The 18,399-nt window shown below is 37.7% G+C and overlaps 9 protein-coding genes across 9 annotated transcripts; 6 read left to right on the plus strand and 3 right to left on the minus strand.

Annotated features, from left to right (window-relative positions):
• The first annotated feature begins 295 nt into the window (after nucleotides 1-295).
• Nucleotides 296-2,356, plus strand: SOCG_03198 (uncharacterized protein). Its single transcript, XM_013161686.1, has 5 exons — nucleotides 296-644; nucleotides 698-946; nucleotides 983-1,075; nucleotides 1,113-1,571; nucleotides 1,613-2,356. Exons 1-5 carry the CDS (start codon nucleotides 540-542, stop codon nucleotides 2,237-2,239), a joined length of 1,533 nt encoding a protein of 510 aa, XP_013017140.1. The 5' UTR covers nucleotides 296-539; the 3' UTR covers nucleotides 2,240-2,356.
• SOCG_03199 (uncharacterized protein) lies at nucleotides 2,302-2,919 on the minus strand. Its single transcript, XM_013161687.1, has 4 exons — nucleotides 2,804-2,919; nucleotides 2,694-2,759; nucleotides 2,532-2,624; nucleotides 2,302-2,472 (listed from the first exon to the last, which is right to left on the minus strand). The coding sequence occupies exons 2-4, from the start codon at nucleotides 2,757-2,759 to the stop codon at nucleotides 2,458-2,460; spliced, it is 174 nt and encodes a 57-aa protein (XP_013017141.1). The 5' UTR covers nucleotides 2,804-2,919; the 3' UTR covers nucleotides 2,302-2,457.
• Nucleotides 2,920-3,944: 1,025 nt separating this feature from the next.
• SOCG_03200 (transcriptional activator) lies at nucleotides 3,945-5,345 on the plus strand. Its single transcript, XM_013161688.1, has one exon. It carries the CDS (start codon nucleotides 4,423-4,425, stop codon nucleotides 5,110-5,112), a length of 690 nt encoding a protein of 229 aa, XP_013017142.1. The 5' UTR covers nucleotides 3,945-4,422; the 3' UTR covers nucleotides 5,113-5,345.
• On the minus strand, nucleotides 5,263-6,543 carry SOCG_03201 (ribosomal protein subunit L35). The gene has a single exon (XM_013161689.1). It carries the CDS (start codon nucleotides 6,470-6,472, stop codon nucleotides 5,546-5,548), a length of 927 nt encoding a protein of 308 aa, XP_013017143.1. The 5' UTR covers nucleotides 6,473-6,543; the 3' UTR covers nucleotides 5,263-5,545.
• A 1,204-nt stretch (nucleotides 6,544-7,747) lies between these two features.
• On the plus strand, nucleotides 7,748-9,694 carry SOCG_03202 (transcription factor Atf21). The gene has a single exon (XM_013161690.1). The coding sequence runs from the start codon at nucleotides 8,379-8,381 to the stop codon at nucleotides 9,411-9,413; it is 1,035 nt and encodes a 344-aa protein (XP_013017144.1). The 5' UTR covers nucleotides 7,748-8,378; the 3' UTR covers nucleotides 9,414-9,694.
• Nucleotides 9,695-9,734: 40 nt separating this feature from the next.
• SOCG_03203 (mRNA guanylyltransferase Ceg1) lies at nucleotides 9,735-11,145 on the plus strand (the record flags this gene model as incomplete). Its single annotated transcript, XM_013161691.1, has 1 exon — nucleotides 9,735-11,145. Exon 1 carries the CDS (start codon nucleotides 9,928-9,930, stop codon nucleotides 11,143-11,145), a length of 1,218 nt encoding a protein of 405 aa, XP_013017145.1. The 5' UTR covers nucleotides 9,735-9,927.
• A 350-nt stretch (nucleotides 11,146-11,495) lies between these two features.
• SOCG_03204 (60S ribosomal protein L8) lies at nucleotides 11,496-12,256 on the plus strand (the record flags this gene model as incomplete). The annotated part of the gene is made up of 2 exons (XM_013161692.1): nucleotides 11,496-11,763; nucleotides 11,820-12,256. The coding sequence occupies 2 exons, from the start codon at nucleotides 11,496-11,498 to the stop codon at nucleotides 12,254-12,256; spliced, it is 705 nt and encodes a 234-aa protein (XP_013017146.1).
• A 1,377-nt stretch (nucleotides 12,257-13,633) lies between these two features.
• On the plus strand, nucleotides 13,634-17,447 carry SOCG_03205 (sterol binding ankyrin repeat protein; the record flags this gene model as incomplete). Its single annotated transcript, XM_013161693.1, has 5 exons — nucleotides 13,634-13,709; nucleotides 13,792-13,830; nucleotides 13,936-14,108; nucleotides 14,237-14,384; nucleotides 14,437-17,447. 5 exons carry the CDS (start codon nucleotides 13,634-13,636, stop codon nucleotides 17,445-17,447), a joined length of 3,447 nt encoding a protein of 1,148 aa, XP_013017147.1.
• A 22-nt stretch (nucleotides 17,448-17,469) lies between these two features.
• Nucleotides 17,470-18,228, minus strand: SOCG_03206 (60S ribosomal protein L17). The gene has a single exon (XM_013161694.1). It carries the CDS (start codon nucleotides 18,145-18,147, stop codon nucleotides 17,584-17,586), a length of 564 nt encoding a protein of 187 aa, XP_013017148.1. The 5' UTR covers nucleotides 18,148-18,228; the 3' UTR covers nucleotides 17,470-17,583.
• Between the last annotated feature and the right edge of the window lie 171 nt (nucleotides 18,229-18,399).

Here is an 18,399-nt window from a genome sequence, read left to right on the forward strand (position 1 = left end):
ATGTACTCCTTATAAATTTCTGTAAGCAAAGATTTTTTTTTGGATATGTCAAAGCATAGGTCTTGGCTATTAAAACCATCTTCAGCGACTGTCTACTTAAACCATGGATTCTCAAAAGATTTTTAATTGTTCTTAGGATACTTTTCAGACTGCAAACGAAGATTAGAGCAAGAAAATGCTGAAAGTATTCATAATATACATATAACTCATACATAAATAAACAAACGATCAATCATATCTTTAGTAATATACGCTTTTGTGTTATATGTGTAGAATTTGGAGAATTATAACATAGTGTTGAAGCAGATCAAGAGGAAAAGAAAAGAAAAAAAATAGAAAATTGTGCAAGTACGAGTTGCTGGTTATATTTATTTACTTATTTTCATCTGAATACGGTCCGAAATCACACATAGAAGAGATCTGCTACTTAAAACAGAATAAGAATTGAAAAGGTTGCAGACATTGCTCATTGAAGAAAAAGCACTTTCATTACGAACTGGTCTGTTTATATATCAAAAAACCTTTATATCCATTCAAATATGTCTTTTACAAGAAAACCCTATGATCGATTAAAGAGGGAACGATCTCTTTCACCTCCAAGACACAGGAGTTACGCAAACAGAGTTCGCAAGACAAGGACGTCGGTAAGGGTTTGATTCTCATTTGATTGCAGTTTGTTTCTAACTTCAGAACTTAGGGAGAAACGGATGAAAAAGATGATGATCAGGAGGCGCCTAGAGTTCGTGAATCTAAAGAGAAGGCTTTTTTGAGACAACAAAAGCTATTAAAAGCTATTATAAGAGTGAAGGAGGATCGAGCCGGTCTACTTGAGAAGCTTTTGGTAAGCCTTTCTCTGCTTTCACAGAAAAACAATCAGAGTGGAATTTATACTGGAAGCATGGATTTGACTAATTTGGATATGTTTGACCCAATTTTTACTATCAAGGTATGTAAATTTATTTAATAAATATTGACATATTAGATTGCCCCTGTTGAAGAAATAAATATCCTCATCGAAAATATACCTGAAATAATGACATTAACGGATGATACTATAAGCTCAAAGTTTTGGAAGGTAATTTTTCTTGTATGTTTATAATCTAACCTATTAGTCTGTATACGAACTGGCCGTTTCGTTCTTGGAACTTGATCAATACGGGAATGCTTCACGAAGCTTGAAAACAGTTGCCAAAGATATCCAAAGCATCCTTGCTCCTAAAAATTATGACCAACTGGTAGTGTTAGAAACAAAAGTACAAGGAAAACTTCAGAGTGGAGAACCCATTGACACTGATTATTGGGAGGATCTATTAAAATCCATACAAGCTTATAAAGCAATGGCATATCTTCGCGATTTGTTTTCTCAACCACTACAACAACGAAAGCAGGAAATGGTTCAAGCGGAAATGGAGAAGGCAGTATCCGATGCAAATTTTTTATACAAGCAACAAAATGATACGCCTCCCCCGAAACTTTACAAACTACCAATTGACCCCGATCCATTATACCAAATCGATACCATATCAAAAACAATACAACCTATTGAACAAAGGGATTATGAAGACGCTTTAGTAAGTTGCCGGTTTTCGCCTATATACTAACACGTGTTTAGTCTGAAAAAGTTGAGGCTGTAAAGGGAAGTATATATATTCCTACATCTTTCCATGTAAAAAACCAAAACAAAAGAACTCCCAAAAAATCGGTAGCTGACGCTGAGGAAGAATTTTTCAAAACTGTAAGTGCAAAACTCGAACGTGAATATCTCAAAGCCGGAGGCGAAGAAGAACAAGAAATGGTTGGTGACTTTGTAGAAGGGCAAGTAAGAACAAAAAGTCAAGATGGAATACCGTTGAAGAAGCCTAAGTATTTAAACAAGGTCATGTTAGGGTTTGAATGGAATTCATATAATCAGGCGCATTATAATGAAGCGCACCCACCTCCGAAAGCTGTGCAGGGATATCGATTCAACATTTTCTATCCTGACTTGATTGGCACTACTCGCTCACCAACGTACAAGATTGAACGTGGACCGAAAGCTGACAGAGAGTCGGCAATGACACAAGATAATGTTTGTATTATACGTTTTATCGCAGGGGCACCATACCAAGATATTGCTTTCTGTATCGTGGACAAAGAGTGGGACTACAGTGCCAAACGTGAACGAGGGTTTAAAAGCAGTTTCGATAATGGTGTACTATCACTACATTTCCAGTTTAAAAAAACACATCACAGACGCTGATGTATAGTGGTTTTGTTATATATTTTGTTTCGCGGATGGATTTTATAAACTTTTAAAGAATACTTTTGAGTAAAGGATTGAAACCATATTGATTGCTAAAAATTAAACAAATGTAGCTATAATGAGAGAACATCCGCTTAATCGAGAAGAGGAGAAGAGCAATAAAGAGAGAAACGACTAAATGGTCGTGCAAAGCTATACCGTGCCTGGAAAGAAGCTTAATCCTTCTTAGCCTAATTCATTTAGGTCAGTCACTTTTTCTTTTCATGCATATTCTAACTTGTAAACTTACCATAAGCAGCTTTCCAGTGAAGTAGACGGAAAGCAAAGAAATTCCACCCATGGCGGCGTAATAAGGATAAACCAAGAAACCGCTACCAGGCCTCTAGAAGAATAAGCGGTTAGAGATACTTCAAACAGCCATATCTACGGGTCTGTCAAAGAAATTACTTACTTGCAAATAAGTAGGTCTATGGATGCTTTGCAAGAAGCGTTGGCGTTGAACAATCAGATTTTTCATCTATTCATGAATTAATTTCTCATTTTGTAATTTATTTTCCATACGTTGACTGATGTACGATGAATTTCGAGTTTCTGTCAAAAGTGTTGGTAGAAGGTGGTATAAGGTACTTCCGTCCCCACTAAGAGATGAGATGTCTCAGCAAACCTTGCAATTTCAGTTTGACACTATTGATTGTTTCTAAAATGATTCTATTTGAAAATTAATAGTTATTAATGTGATAATTTCTTGATTTGATGAAAGTCCTATTCCTCACTGAAAAGTACACTAGGCTTTGCAGCAGTCTTTTAAACAAAATGTGATCGTTATTTCATAATTCAAGAATTGTGTCTAGTTGATAAGAGAGGGCTCCAAAGTTATGATGCTGCCTTAACTACCAACAGTCTGGAAAATGGAGATACTATATCTACAGTTCATACTTTCTTTGTTCAAGGCGTCAGAAATTAGCTGCTAATAAAATATATAGTGAAAATCTTTATCTTTTGTGGATAAGGATTGACGAAATGCTTTTTCTTTAGGAGTTTCAAACAGTTACCTGAAAGACACTTAAGTAATCCAGATAAACCCAATCCTGAAAGATTTCTCGCAAGTAGAAAGGAAAAGAGCATATTTCAAATATGTTTTAAAAATAAAACTTTCAAGGATAAGTTTTTCATATTTTGAACTAGTGTCTCATAGCTCTTAGCTTCTACATCTATATCCCAGTCTTGTGTTGTTTACCATATGAAGATAAAGTTCGCTTAATGTGTGCTTGACATCAGTGGTACCGGGATATACATGAAGAAGCAAATATCTCTAAAACTAGAAGGAATACAACTTATTTTATTATTTTACTGTTGTCGCAAAATTTTTTTTACAAAATTGCTGAATTTTATTTTTCAAAAAGTCATTCCTACACGAGATATTGAGCATGCTATACTGATATCACAATGTAAACAAAGCACTGAATCCTTTGTTCAGGAAATGAGGAATTTGACTTTTTCCTGAAAGAGCTGAAGAAGCGATAGGAGGATTCTAATCTTGTTTTTCATTTTTTTAGTAACAAAACTTTTAAATTTGAGCGTAAAACTTTTGCTTGCTCCGGTTGCTAAGGTTGGTTGGTAACCGTCTTGTTACCTTTGGTTTCCTATAATTTTTTTCTTTTGGAAGGATCCTACCTTCTTATTCTTTCCTCGACCATACTGTTTTCAGGCAAGATCAGCAAAAGTACTCTTCCTTTTTTAAATACTTTCAACTATTAAGATACTTTTCGCTTGCCGTGGCTGTCGACTCCTTTCTACCAACTTTTCTGGCTTGGCTTGATCATACACTGCTAGTTTAACTATCTTAGGATATTTCATAGAGGGTGCTTGCTTATTCTATATTTGTCTTTTGGTTCTCTCTTTTTAAATCTCTGTTTTTTTCTTTCTTTTTTTGGGTACACATTTGTGGAAACGACAAGGTTCAACATCTTTTTTTTGGATTTTTCGGTCATAAAGTCTAATCTTTTATATTTATTTCCTTTTACGTTCTTTTATTTATTCTTTCTTTTGGGTCATTCTTTGTTTGAAATTTGGTTCTCTTGTCTTTCTCAAATCTGCTGCTCTTCTTGCATTGATAATTAAACAATATATATACACATATATATATATATATTTAAAAAAAAAATTTAAATTTTCTCTATATGGCTCTCGACGAGTTCTTTTTGTCTAAACAGCCCGTAAATCATGGATCAGTTCTACCCTGGTTATCTCCCATTTCTGAAGGAATAAGTAGTCCTTCCTTCCAAGACTTTGACTTGCCTCCGTCTTCAGCATGTTCTTTCTCTTTATCTTCTGTCGCTTCTGGCTCTGACAATACCTCCATATTGGATACGGAAACGAACGTGGAGGATAACTCTTATGCCTTTCCAAAATTACTCTCAAATTTGAAGAAAGAAACATCTTTGCAAAATCATGAGCCTCCTTCGAAGGGACCTGATGTCTTAACGGCTTCTCTTGTTATTGGAAAGCTCGGATATGCAAAGTTGATCCACCAACATCGTAAGCTTTCCAATTCCAACCAACGCAAACAAGATCGCGGCCTTATGGCAATGGTTTTATCAAGATCTGAAAAACAAGAAGAGCGAGAGAATCACTCTTCGGATGCTAGAGACGCCATCAAGAGTGCTCTTCGTAAGAGACTCCGCCGTCGTGAAGGACGAGTTCAGAAGGCTTTAAAGCCTGTCCCTATCTTAGTTTGCTCTAGATGTTCAGCTACCTTTGATCATCATTTCGCTCTCTCCTTGCACGAAAACGATTGTTTCAACCAAACTAACTTCAAATTATCAGACTTTTTCGTAAACGACCTAATGGGAAATTCGCTTTTTGAATGAAAATAATGCTATCACCGGCCGATAGCGCGCATGACACTTGAATCGTTTTTTAAAGGCATATGAAACATTCTCACCATGTGTCTTGCAATGATTTCTAGTTTTGGAATTTTAGATTACTGTCATACCACCCCTTAATGATTTAAAAAAAAATTCAGTCTACAATGCTTATTAACTTTAAGTATTTTTTCGCTCTTTTTTATAGAAGACAATAAACTATTTTATTTATATTCGTGCTAGATACTGTCAAAAGATTGTATCTTTTTGGTTAAACTATTACTGAAATTTGTACAACACGGTAGTCAAAAAAGATGCAGGAATAATTGATTGTACATGAGAAGAGAAGTAAAATATATTACAATAGGCCATCATTAGATGCAATAAAGTAAACGGAACTCTGTACAAAGGACTTAAATCCATGTAGGGAATTACCATTTTAGGGGAAAACTTGCTTTACTTCAAAAGGAGTGTAGTCTTTCACATTTGGGTGTTCTGAAAGGAATTTTTCAGTGCCCTCATCGAATTGACTTCTGAACAAATGAGAGCCAACGGGTATTAAGGAGTATCGAGCACAAAGATCACGAATGTTTATGTTTCCTTTTTGGATTTCACTTAAATCCAGTTCAATCGATGGATCTTCTTGTTGCAAAACCAAAGTCACAATACGATGCTTGTCTTCTCCCCTGTGTAAGATGGGAGGGGAATATGGAATTAAACAATTCGAAGGTCGTATGAAAGAACGGTCAGATGCCTTAATAGGCACATTGGAAGCTAGCCATAGACAAGATGTCTCAAACTCGTTGGTTTGGTAATTTGGTACATCTAGGTCTAGTGTGGCAATTGTATAGCTATGTTCTTCCGTATTAAATGGAAGAACCTGGAGCAATGGCTCAGAACACGTTTGTTCTGTTGGTAAAATAGTACCAGGGACAACCTCGTTTGCTTCCTCTTTTGAAAACCTCAAACGAACATCAACGGTAGGCTTAAACGATCCAAGTCCTAAATCCTTTATAACCTTCATTTGCTCAAGCCTTTGAAGAAGTAGTAATTTGTCATGGTTTTCCCACTTTTGTTTCAATAAATGAAGAAACGCTGGACGTGTGTAGTCGTATTCACCATCATAAAATTTGGATCGTACACTTGGAAGATTAAGTTCAGAAAGAATTCTTAACACATTAACACGAACGGTTTCCTGCTCTCCGGAGCTAGCTAATGCTTGCTCTAATTCTTTACGCTTTTTCCCAGAGTAATCTTCAACGACTGCCGTTGCGAGCCGATATGCATCATCCTGAGCTTTCTTATAAATATTCCTTATAGAAAGTATTCTTGGGACTGCATTTTTAAAAGTCCAAACCCGCTGCATTTTATATGGCTTAGTCCTTTAAAATGTTGGTGTTTGTTCTTGTCTTAACTCTCACCAGGTTACGATTGAAGCATGTTACTTTACAAAATGAATATTTTTGCATTTAGTTGAATGGGTTCAATGGATTCTTTTTTAAAAAAAAATAAAAATAAAAAAAAACAGAAACATACTCGATATATTTTCTATTATTGCTTGAATAGGTTCACAATATGAATTGTTTTAATTTATACCGATAAATTTATTTTCAATTCCGTAAACCGGGATTTTGGTGACGAAGAAATTTACTCGACTCGAAAAATTTTATGCAGTGTTTACATCGGAAGGTTTCAAGATCTTCCATAAATACATACGAGTTGAGCTCTTCATTATAATCGTTATTTTTAAAAAGTATTCAGAGAACATCTCTCATTCGGTTAACATAACAGTCTTTCAACAGGAAGAGTAGAGTCTACAAAACTTATGGCATAGATTCTACCCCGATTTTCCTTACGCTTAGAATTATAGTATTCTTTTAACTTTCTAACTATCGGTTTATTTCTTGAGGAAAAAACTATCTATAAATGAAACACTCGATGAAAACAAGGGTGTAATATATATGTGGTATCTGTAAATAAATAAAACACTTAGAGGAACTTCTTCAATGTAACTCAATCTACTAGATGAATAACTAAAAAAAAAGAAAATAATAGATTCTCATGGTAGCAGTTTTCAGATAGTTCTTGTCTTGTCTTGTCTGCAATATCATGGAGGTACTTAATGCAATAATTGTTTCAAGTACAGTTGAGTTTTTTGATGAATGTAAATAACATAAATGAAGGACTAAAAGAACGTATTTCTCTATTCGATTAAAGATGAATTTTGTTTGTATTGAATAACATTTTTGTTTATTGTTTACATGCCCCACATTGTCTTTTAAACTTAGTGATATGATTCTGGGGTAAAGGCTTTACCGACCTATCAAGAACCCTGTAACAAAACAGCATCCACGTGGCTTAGTAATATGAACTAAACTTGCAAAATTTGCGACAATCATAAAAAACGGAAATTGACGACTTTTATAACACATTCAAGAAGATCAACTTGTTCGAAATAATAATTCATAAATGTCTAATAAATCCATCCTGATCATCTCTCTGAAAAAAAGTACTTACTGGTTAGTTTTCACATTAAACTTTTTAGACTGTTTGTTTACAGGTATATGACGCAAGCCACCGGTCATTTTGTTCAGTATATAAACAACTGTTTACTGGTTTTGAATTTACCAAAAACAACATCATTCTCAATTAATTCTACGTACTTGTTTTGTAATTGCCGCGGTTGAATACAGGGGCTGTTCTTATTGAGCTGTTTGCGGATTAAAAAAGCTTAAAAAATAGTTTGAGAATATCACCAATAATTGTGACTCTGTATTATCTTCGCTTCGTTCAATATTTTTGGCTTCGCTGTCGCCTTTAATACACTCTTTATCCTCCTAACCGTGTGGAATTGGTCTGACGCCAGGTAGGCAGATTAATTGATAAAGGTTCCAGAGTATATTTATCCATTTGTATATAATAATCCTTTCCTTCCAACAATCTTTAATTGTCTACATCCGGTCGTACTTCGTTTGTTTTCCAGCTTCTTTCTTTATTTGTTTACGTTCAGACAAAAGAAAGCTCACGTCTATCTGTCCCTTCTTCTGCTTATGAAAACATAATTCCTTCTTTTTCATACTACTACGAATTTCAATTTCCTCCTGTGTATAATTATCTCGGAAACCATCGGCTGTTTTAAGGCTGTAAAATAATTTTGCCTGCAAAGGAACTAACGCTTCCAAAAAAAGAAAACCTCACTCTTTTTTCTTTATTGTTTATAATTCTTTTTTTTTTGATTTTTTGTATAAAGTTTTCATTTTTTTACGATTCCGATGGATTTTGCAAATATGTATCTCGGTTTCGACAATTTGGGCAGTGAAAGTTTTCATCCAACGAATTCATCTGTCCATCACAATAACAATCAGTTTTCATTTCATCCATCGATGCCAGGTCCAGGTCAGCCTGACATGACGCCGAAGACACCCGTTGTCACAGGTGACTTAGGGATGTATGATATGAATGGGATGTCGCTACAAGCCATGAAAGCAAAAGAACAATTCCAAATGAGAACACAAAACAAGTATATACCGATCGTTGGTGATGCGACCCTGTCTTCCTATCAACGCTCTGGTATGTTGTCGCCGGGGTCGAAAATTCCAGAGACAGTCAACCTTTCAGATGTTTCAAAAGCGGAAAATTACGGAGAAGCAGCTCCCTTAAGGTCAGAAAACGTAGCACCTTCATTGATGGGCATGTCTCCTTCCCATATGCCTTTGGATCCCTCACTTGGGATAAAAAGCTTTCAGAGAACTCCTTCCAAAGCCTTCTCATTCGACAATGGGAAAAACAATTCTTATCCGCTAATCTCTGAAGATCCTTCTCGTTTAGAACCATATTCTGTACATTCTCCTAGCTACCATGAGTCTGCATCTGTACAGTCTTCTTTTTCCAATCCTGCTACTCCTCAAAAGCAAAAGGCTTTAACCCCTAATAGCTCAGAATATGGTTCACCTAAGCAGGATCTAGGGAACAATCCTGAGTTGAAAAGATCGTCTCGTATGCGTCATAGTATAAGTTCTTTGGAAGGTGATGGTGCTGGCAAGAGAAAACGCTTTTTGGAAAGAAATAGGATTGCTGCGTCTAAATGCAGACAGAAAAAAAAGCTTTGGACGCAAGATTTGGAAAACTCTGCTAGAATTGCCTGTGAACAATCGAAAGCCCTCAGATCTTTAGTGGCTCAACTGCGAGAGGAAGTATTGTGTTTGAAGAACCAACTGTTAGCCCATCAAGATTGTGGTTGTGAAGGAATAAGACAATACCTTTCTTCAGAGGCAATGGGAATCATGTCAGCTCTCCAAAAACATTGAATATGAATCATCTTCTTGCCAACTGGAAAAAAGGTACACGGTTGTTTCATAAAATTATTTTTATAGATACAATCACTCAAGCTTTCAGCTATTCACGGTGTCGACGTTAAAATTATTGAAAAAGGTTTCTCCCAGCATGGTTTGTTTACCTACTTACCTGACTTAATCGTTCGTTCTTCTTTTGCTTGTTTCTCATGTAAAGCATATTAATTATCGCATGTGTAATACGGGATCATTCATAATTCATTCTATTAATAGTCTCAATTAATCTCCTTTTTTATTTTTTATATTTTTATTTTATTTCTTGTTGTCCAAACATCAGCAAAATGTTTCCACCAGCATCCATTGTTTTGTAGCTACTGCTAGACTTGTATGCATGCTAATTACGAAAGTGTTGTGCGTAGTATTACACAAATCCTTAAACAAAACACCATTTTTATACCAATATCTAGAATCAAAAGTCAATAAATAAATCGGTCTTTTGTTTTTCTTGTATTTGTTTTCTACTTTAAGGATGCCGCCGCCAAATGTTTCGGACCACGAGACACCTCAGATTCCAGGGACCTTGGTCTCTAGAGAACGATCGCAGGTTATTAAAAGTCGACTAGCCAGGCTTTTAGGAACTAATAAAGCTTTCCCCGGATCTCAGCCTGTTTCTTTCGCTCATAAACATCTACAAACTCTGAAAGAAAAAGACTATTATGTGTGTGAAAAGAGTGATGGTACCCGATTTTTGATGTACATGACAAAGGACCCTTCACGACCTGATAAACCGACGGTATACTTAATAGACAGAAATCCTAATTATTATCACATCTCGAATTTAATATACCCGATACCTACAGATATATCCGGGAAAGCAATGCATACGGAAACCGTGCTGGATGGTGAGTTAATCTTAGAGCGATTTCCAGATGGGAAGAAGCAGCTCAAATTTCTCGTATTCGATTGTTTAGCTTGTGATGGAAAACTGTATATGAATCGTCCTTTAGATAAACGGATTGGAGTGTTCATGGTAAACATCATTATTCCACTTCGACAGTTCATGCAGAAATTCCCAAAATCAGGGGAGACGTTTCCGTTTCTGACGGAAGGGAAGAAAATGGAGAGGTCATATGGAATAGAAATGCTGTTTCGGGATATCATTCCAAGTCTTCATCATGGAAATGATGGTCTCATTTTTACTTGTGTTGATACTCCTTACATCACAGGAACGGATCATAATCTATTGAAATGGAAACCGAAAACCATTAATACACTTGATTTTATGTTAAGATTAGAATTCACGGAAGCTGATGAACAAGGAAATGTCAATTTTGATGCAATGCCTCAGTTCCAACTAGGCGTATACCACGGTAGGAATTCGTATTCTTATTTCGCTGACATGTATGTGAATGAGGAAGAATGGGAAAAGCTAAAAAGTTATAATACGCCGCTTCAAGATCGCATTATTGAATGCAGCTTGGATGAAGAAAATCGATGGAGATTTTTGAGATTCCGGGATGACAAAAGTGAAGCTAATCATATATCAACAGTAGAAAGTGTTTTAAAAAGCATTGAAGACGCTGTTACTGAAGAAGATCTTCTTCATGAAGCATATGCGATTAAACTTGCATATAATCAACGACATCCCAAACCTCCAGGCAACGAAAAGAAACGGAAAGCAGAAGGAGAGCCTGTACAGAAAGAAAAAGTTAAATTCGAGAAAAAAGAAAATATTCCGGATGCCTAAATTAATGTTTTCTTGGAAGCAAGTGCGAACATAGAACAATCCCAATGTTTTTGTATCCTTTTTTTCTTACTTTTAAAAAAGAATTGTTATCAAAAGAAGCTAAAATGATTCTGTGTGTGATAATTGGTTTTGGCACATTACAATTTCCTGTTTTTCTTTTAGACTTATTTTATTTATTACCGCGAGAGTCTCTCTTGCTATTAAGTCTCGTTATATTGTTTACGAGGATTTGCAGACTAAGATGCCCTTGACTTGTAAAAACAGTCACGTTAGCAGTGGAAAAGTACTGCGGTCGAAATTTGGGCTTAGTACACGTACCAAACAAAGTATTAGGAGCTTGGACGGTTAAAATGGGTCGCGTTATTAGAGCACAAAGAAAGAGCGGAGGAATTTTCCAAGCTCACACTCGTCTTCGTAAGGGAGCCGCTCAGCTCCGTACTTTGGACTTTGCTGAGCGTCACGGATACATCCGTGGTGTTGTCCAAAAGATTATTCACGATCCTGGTCGTGGTGCTCCTTTGGCTAGAGTTGCTTTCCGCAACCCTTATCACTACCGTACCGATGTTGAGACCTTCGTTGCTACCGAAGGTATGTACACTGGTCAATTCATCTACTGTGGTAAGAACGCTGCTTTGACTGTTGGTAACGTCTTGCCGTTGGTGAGATGCCTGAAGGTACCATTGCCTCAAACGTCGAAGAGAAGTCTGGTGACCGCGGTGCTTTGGGCCGTTCTTCCGGTAACTACGTTATCATTGTCGGCCATGACATTGACACCGGTAAGACTCGTGTGAAGTTGCCCTCTGGTTCCAAGAAGGTTGTCCCTTCCGCCGCTCGTGGTGTTGTCGGTATCATCGCCGGTGGTGGTCGTGTTGACAAGCCTTTGCTTAAGGCCGGTCGTGCTTACCACAAGTACAAGGTCAAGCGCAACTGCTGGCCCAAGACTCGTGGTGTTGCTATGAACCCCGTCGATCACCCTCATGGTGGTGGTAACCATCAACACGTTGGTCACTCTACCACTGTTCCTCGTGGTTCCGTTCCTGGTCAAAAGGCTGGTCTTATTGCTGCCCGCAGAACTGGTCTCTTGCGTGGTGCTGCAGCTGTCGAAAACTAAGCTTCTTTATCTAGTCGTTTCAGAATGCTCGCTATCCAAGCTACCTTTGTTTTGGGTTATGTAATGTTTATAAAAAAGTAATACAATGATGGCTGTCTTTCATGTGTTATGAGGACTTGAAATTTCACCTAGGCAATGTAGTAGGTACGATCTTGTATACGTTCAATGATACAAGAACATCACATTTAGTATTGAATAGTGTTTTTCTTCCATGTATTGCTTTAGATTAACTTATGCCCTTGACATGCCTTTCTTACTTGATCATTAAGTTGCGCGAACATTGTTACCCATTAGATTTGCGGAAAAGGCGACACGCGCCGCATCTTCTTTTCTACTAACCAGACCTTTTGCTGTGTTTAATTAAGAAATACGTCTATGGCTGAATTTTTGAATTATTTGAATTGTATTTTTGTAGAAGCCCTCAATCAGGATATGCGAACATGTGTATAATTAAAAAGGAAAGTTGACATTTCCAAAAAGATATGTTTCGCGTCTATAAAAAGTTTGTGTTTTTTTTGATATCTCATTGCAAAGTTAGTAGTGAAAACCATCTACTGTAATCCATTGCAGGTTTAAATCATTCTTTATATCAAGAAAGGACATGAAAATTCGATATCAAAGGGTCTATGCTAAACAAATGAAACATTCGAAAATTGCTTACCTATCCAACGTCAATGTTCGTATCAAATTCCGTGGTAATCATCTGAAAAGAAGAGACCATACAGGAGTCTTCCGAAAATACTCTGTCACTGGATTCCTATATATGTGAAAAAGATGAACGAACATACACTAAAGAAATAGTAACCCAGGATTTTTTGTCAGTCCACTTATTATTTAATACTATCTCTTTGTCAACTCATTTCCCTTCGAAACATGGTACGATTTCTACTTTTCTGTTGCCTGTTTTATGAACAATTCTACCAAGTTACCAGCTATCACAATAGCTCAGGTCTCTCGTACCGTTCGTTGTACGAGCACGGTCTTGGTAATTATTTGAGCTCCTTGAAGAACACAATAACAAAATTTTCTTCTGTATAACGAGTTAGAAACCTTGGTCGGTATACATCTAGAGAAAAAGACCTTTGGAAACGGTTACACATTAAGCCATCACATGCTTTCGAGAATCTACCGATATTGAAGAAGTGATCTGTCTCAATCGAGTTTAAGTACGGACTTTCCCTACAAACGAAACGGTGATATTATGTATCATCACTTGGTTCCCATCCTATACATGAATTAGTGACATCACCCAACATTGCAGTAAGTGAAATCAGAAGTTTACCAATGCAAATAACTTGTCTATTTCAACACGGTATATTTAACTAGTCGAATTAGTTAGTATAAGCTTATCCTTTTTTTGTTTTTTTTTCTTTAAAAATGAGTGAAGAAGCTACGGCAGCTCAACACTCTAGAAAAGCTTCTACTTCTAGCTCGTCATCCAAAAACAAAAAAGGTGTGTGGAGTGTTGGTGATTCAACCATCATCGTCCTTGTTTCAATATTTGGATGGAATGCTAATTCGAAAAAATATTTTAGAAATTCAAACGGGTTTAAAGCAACTCCAGTTATTACAAGGTATTTAAAACATAAAGTTACGGACGGAGATTTCCTTCTCCTTTAGTAGCAGAGATTACCAGCTTTTTAAATGATCAATTTTGGTACTAACATTCGTTTAACTAGCCTTTCAAAACGGTGATGTTAATGAGGTAGACGCTCTTCTACAAAATCATAGCCGGGAAGATTGCACTTTTGCTTTATTTCTCAGTATTCAATGCGCAAATGCATCTATGGTAAAACATATTTTATCCGTTTTTGATGTTGATCTCAATGCATACGACAAAAATCATAATACGGTACGTGGTTCTTCGTTGTTTTAATTGAATCTTGGAAGTAAAAATAATAAAGCACACTTAGTTTCCCTGGTTCAAAAAGAGGATAAACATATTATCAGATTGAATGCTTTTTACTAACGGAAAGTTAGCCCCTTCATTTAGCTGCTATGGCTGGCCGCCAGGATATTGTGGAAACACTATTATTACATCCAGACATCAATTATAATCTCCTCAATGGAAACAATTTGAAGGCTTGGCAGGTAGCCTCTTCTAATATTTTGGCAGATTTCATGAAAGGTAAAGATGTCATGTTTTCTAGTATTTGTAGTCTATCGCTAACATGAAATAGGTTTCTGTGCCATGTATACCAAAGAGACGGCCCGCGAGTTCAAACACGCCTTTCAAGAACGAAATTTTGATACATTGGATTATCTGATGAGACATAATGAATACAATTCTGCTATTGATTTAAATGATATCGATGTTGATACTGGACAAACCTACTTACATATAGCAGCCAAGGCTAGGGACTTGGAACTCGTCCGTTGGTTACTGAACAATAATGCTGATCCCTATCGTCGAGACAAGTTTGGAAAACTTCCTGTTGACTACACAAAGGACGAGAGCTTACGTAGTCTATTTCGGAATCAGACTGAAACAACTTCCCACCCACCTTCTTCTGTTGATCCTAACATTTCTGGTTACTTGAAAAAATGGACTAATTATAAATCAGGCTATAAGCTTAGATGGTTTAGTTTGCATGATGGGGTGTTATCTTATTACAAGAACCAAGATGATGCTTCTTCTGCTTGTCGTGGATCTATTAATTTAAGCTTAGCTCGACTAGTTTATGACCCCAAACAACCCACTGTTTTTCAGGTCATTGGGAGGGGTTCTGTTCGTTATAGCGTCAAAGCTAACTCACCTGTCGAAGCACACCGGTGGATCGATGCCATTTCGTTTGCTATTGAACACGATGAAGGAAATGAAAATCAAAAGAATTCAGATGCTATGTCCATCGGTACCTATGATATTCCAGTATCAACGAGCCGAAGCGCGACGTTTAGCTCCGAACATTTGCCATGGAATGAAACCGATTCTTATGCTGGTTCGGATGATGAACACGAAGGCGATATGCCTCACCGAGAAAGTTATGAATTTAACATGAACATTGCCAAACACAAGGTAGACATTCTGCATGGACTGATTAATTCAGCCGTTTCACATGAGAAGTACAAACAAGACCCAGCTCTGATGCAAGTGTTCGAAGGAATTGAGAATGCCTTTAGTACTTTGCAGAATAATGTTATTGAGATTCTACATCTTCAGCATGAAGCAGAAATTCACTACAAACGAAAGCTTGAAAACGCAACGAGGATCAATGCTTTATGGGCTGAAAATTTGAAAACAGTCGTCGAAGAACAAGATCAAATTGAGGAACGCTATCACAGAAGTGAGAATCATCGTAGACGTACTAAACGCGAGCTTCGTAGGCTGGTTTCATCTATGAAAAATAACCCAAACAATGGCCAGATTAACGAGACTGCATCTTTATCTTCTACTTCTCTGTCAAGCGATTTCAGCGAAGAGGATCAAGATAACGACAGGGAGACCTTTTTTGATGCTAACGCCAATCAAACACCCTCACGTATCCAGTCTCCGTCCAAGGAAACTCCGCCGACGTTCAACCAGTATCCATTTGATGATGCCCCTGCTCCTACAGCCGGTAAATACCCTTCTAGTGAAGCACCTGCTCCATCTAATGAACAACCTCCTCCCGCTGAAAAACCGGTTTCTCATGATGAACGTTATCCTCTTGCGGACATGTCTTCCCCATCTGATGAACTAAATCCTCCCCCTAAAGCATCTGCTCCTTCCGATGAACAATATCCCACCGAAGGAAACTTTGCTCCTCCTCGTGGTGGGCAACATCCCCCGGCTAAAGCACCCGTTTCTCCTCCTGGTGAACGCTACCCTCCCTCTGTAGGTGCTTCATCCGGAATGAATGAGAAACCTGCATTCCAGGAGAAGCCACCTAATGTCAGAGAAAATCAGCAGCGTCCTCCTCATTCTGTTCCTAGTGGTGCTGCGGTTGATAGGAAAGATGATGAGAAACAAGGACCATCGGATGGACCTAAATCAGATCCTCGTCTTTTAGATCTTCAAAGATCTTTCCAAGGTTATGAAGCACCTCTCCGAACTGATTTAGGGATTAAAGATGACCGTCCAAAAATTAGTCTTTGGAGTATTTTGAAGGGTATGATTGGTAAAGATATGACAAAAATGGCTTTACCTGTTAGTTTTAATGAACCTACTAGTCTTTTGCAACGTGTTGCTGAAGACATGGAATACACCGATTTACTCGAAATTGCTTCTCAACAGAAGGATCCAGCTTGGCGTGTCTTATATGTTGCTGCTTTCGCTGCTTCAGAATATGCGAGTACCATCAATCGTGTTGCAAAACCTTTCAACCCATTGCTAGGTGAAACTTACGAATTTTGCCGTCCTGATAAAGGATACCGCTTTTTAATTGAACAAGTCAGTCATCATCCTCCGATTGGTGCTGCATGCGCGGAATCTTTAAACTGGAAGTACTACGGAGAATCAAGTGTAAAGTCGAAATTTTATGGTAAGAGCTTTGATATCTCTCCTCTTGGCACTTGGTACTTAGAACTCAGAAACCCTTCGGGAAATATGGAACTATTCACATGGAAAAAAATTACATCTTCGGTAGTGGGAATTATAAGTGGAAACCCTACTATAGATAATTATGGCCAGATGTTGGTACAAAATCATTCTAGTCATGTAAACTGTCTTTTGGACTTCAAACCTCGAGGCTGGCGTGGCACTAATGCTTACGAAGTTAAAGGAAGCATTCAGTCTACAAGTGATACTCCGGAATACACTGTGAACGGCCATTGGAACGATAAAATATTTGCTTATAACGCTGGCAGTAACAAGACAATGATATGGCAAAACCATGAGCGACCCCCTCGTCCTTTCAACTTGACACCGTTCGCCATTTCTTTGAACGCATTAAGCGACGAACTAAAACCTTGGCTACCACCTACAGATACTCGATTACGACCTGATCAGAGAGCAATGGAAGATGGTCAATATGACTTCGCTGCTGATGAAAAGAACAGAGTCGAGGAGAAACAAAGAGATAGAAGAAGGATGCGTGATCAAGGACAAATGGAAGAATGGAAACCAAAATGGTTTTCACTGCAAAAACATCCTATTACTGGTGAAGACTACTGGAAATTCAACGGTGAGTATTGGTCTATAAGAGAGGCTGCTGGAAAAGCAAGGCTTTCTGGTCAATCATTTGAGTGGCCTGGCGTTGAAGACATTTTTTGATACGCATAGTACAATTATTTAAGTTAGTATCCATGAATGAATTAAAATATACATTACAATACTTAAATTGCATTTACCCATAAAAATTACGAGGAAAACAACTAAATTAGGAGGACAAGATAATGAAAATTTCATTTTAAGCAGCAGTGATAGCCTTACGAGCAGCCAAGTTGCGAGCCTTAGCACCTTGCTTCAAAGAAACACGGGCAACCTTATCTTGAGCCTTAGGAACAGCTTCCTCTTCCTCAGCAACAATAACTTCAATGTGGCAAGGATGAGACAAGTAGGCAGTGACACGACCATAAGCACGGTATGTACGACGGTGTTGTTTAGGGGCAGCGTTGACTTGAATGTGCTTGATGACCAACTTGTCCATATCCAAACCCTTGGACTCAGCGTTAGCCTCAGCATTTTTCAAAAGGTCAAGGATAACCTTGACGGACTTAACGGGCCAACGAGCTTGAGTGACACCGAATTCCTTGCCTTGAGCAGTACGGCCAACACCTCCGTTGAAGCGACGGAAGGGAACAGCTTGCTTGTGTTCAAGGACGTTGTCCATGAAAGCAAAAGCCTTCTTCAGGTTCATGCCATTAATAGTGAAGGCAACTTCACGAGAGTTCTTAAAGTGAGTTCTCAAGTAAGCACCGCGAGCTCTGGCGCACTTGGTCTCAACAGCAGGTGAAGCGGAATAGCGGGCCATTGCTACTTTTGTTGTGGTGAAAGGCTAGTGCTATCTGTATGGGTTTTGCCTTTCTGGTTTCTGTTGTTTCGTTTCGTGACTGGTTTTAAAAACATAGGGTAGGGCTAAACCGATAGGGACGGTAACTTAGGTACCACAATAATTTATACAAGTATTTTGTATGTTTCGTTAGGGTATTATAAGGAGTAACTAGATAGTGCGTATCAGTGCTGTATATTGAGTGTTTCAACCGTACGGTCTAAGTGTGAAACT

This window comes from Schizosaccharomyces octosporus (assembly GCF_000150505.1).
Source record: "Schizosaccharomyces octosporus yFS286 unplaced genomic scaffold supercont6.1, whole genome shotgun sequence".
NCBI classification, from domain to species: domain Eukaryota; kingdom Fungi; phylum Ascomycota; class Schizosaccharomycetes; order Schizosaccharomycetales; family Schizosaccharomycetaceae; genus Schizosaccharomyces; species Schizosaccharomyces octosporus.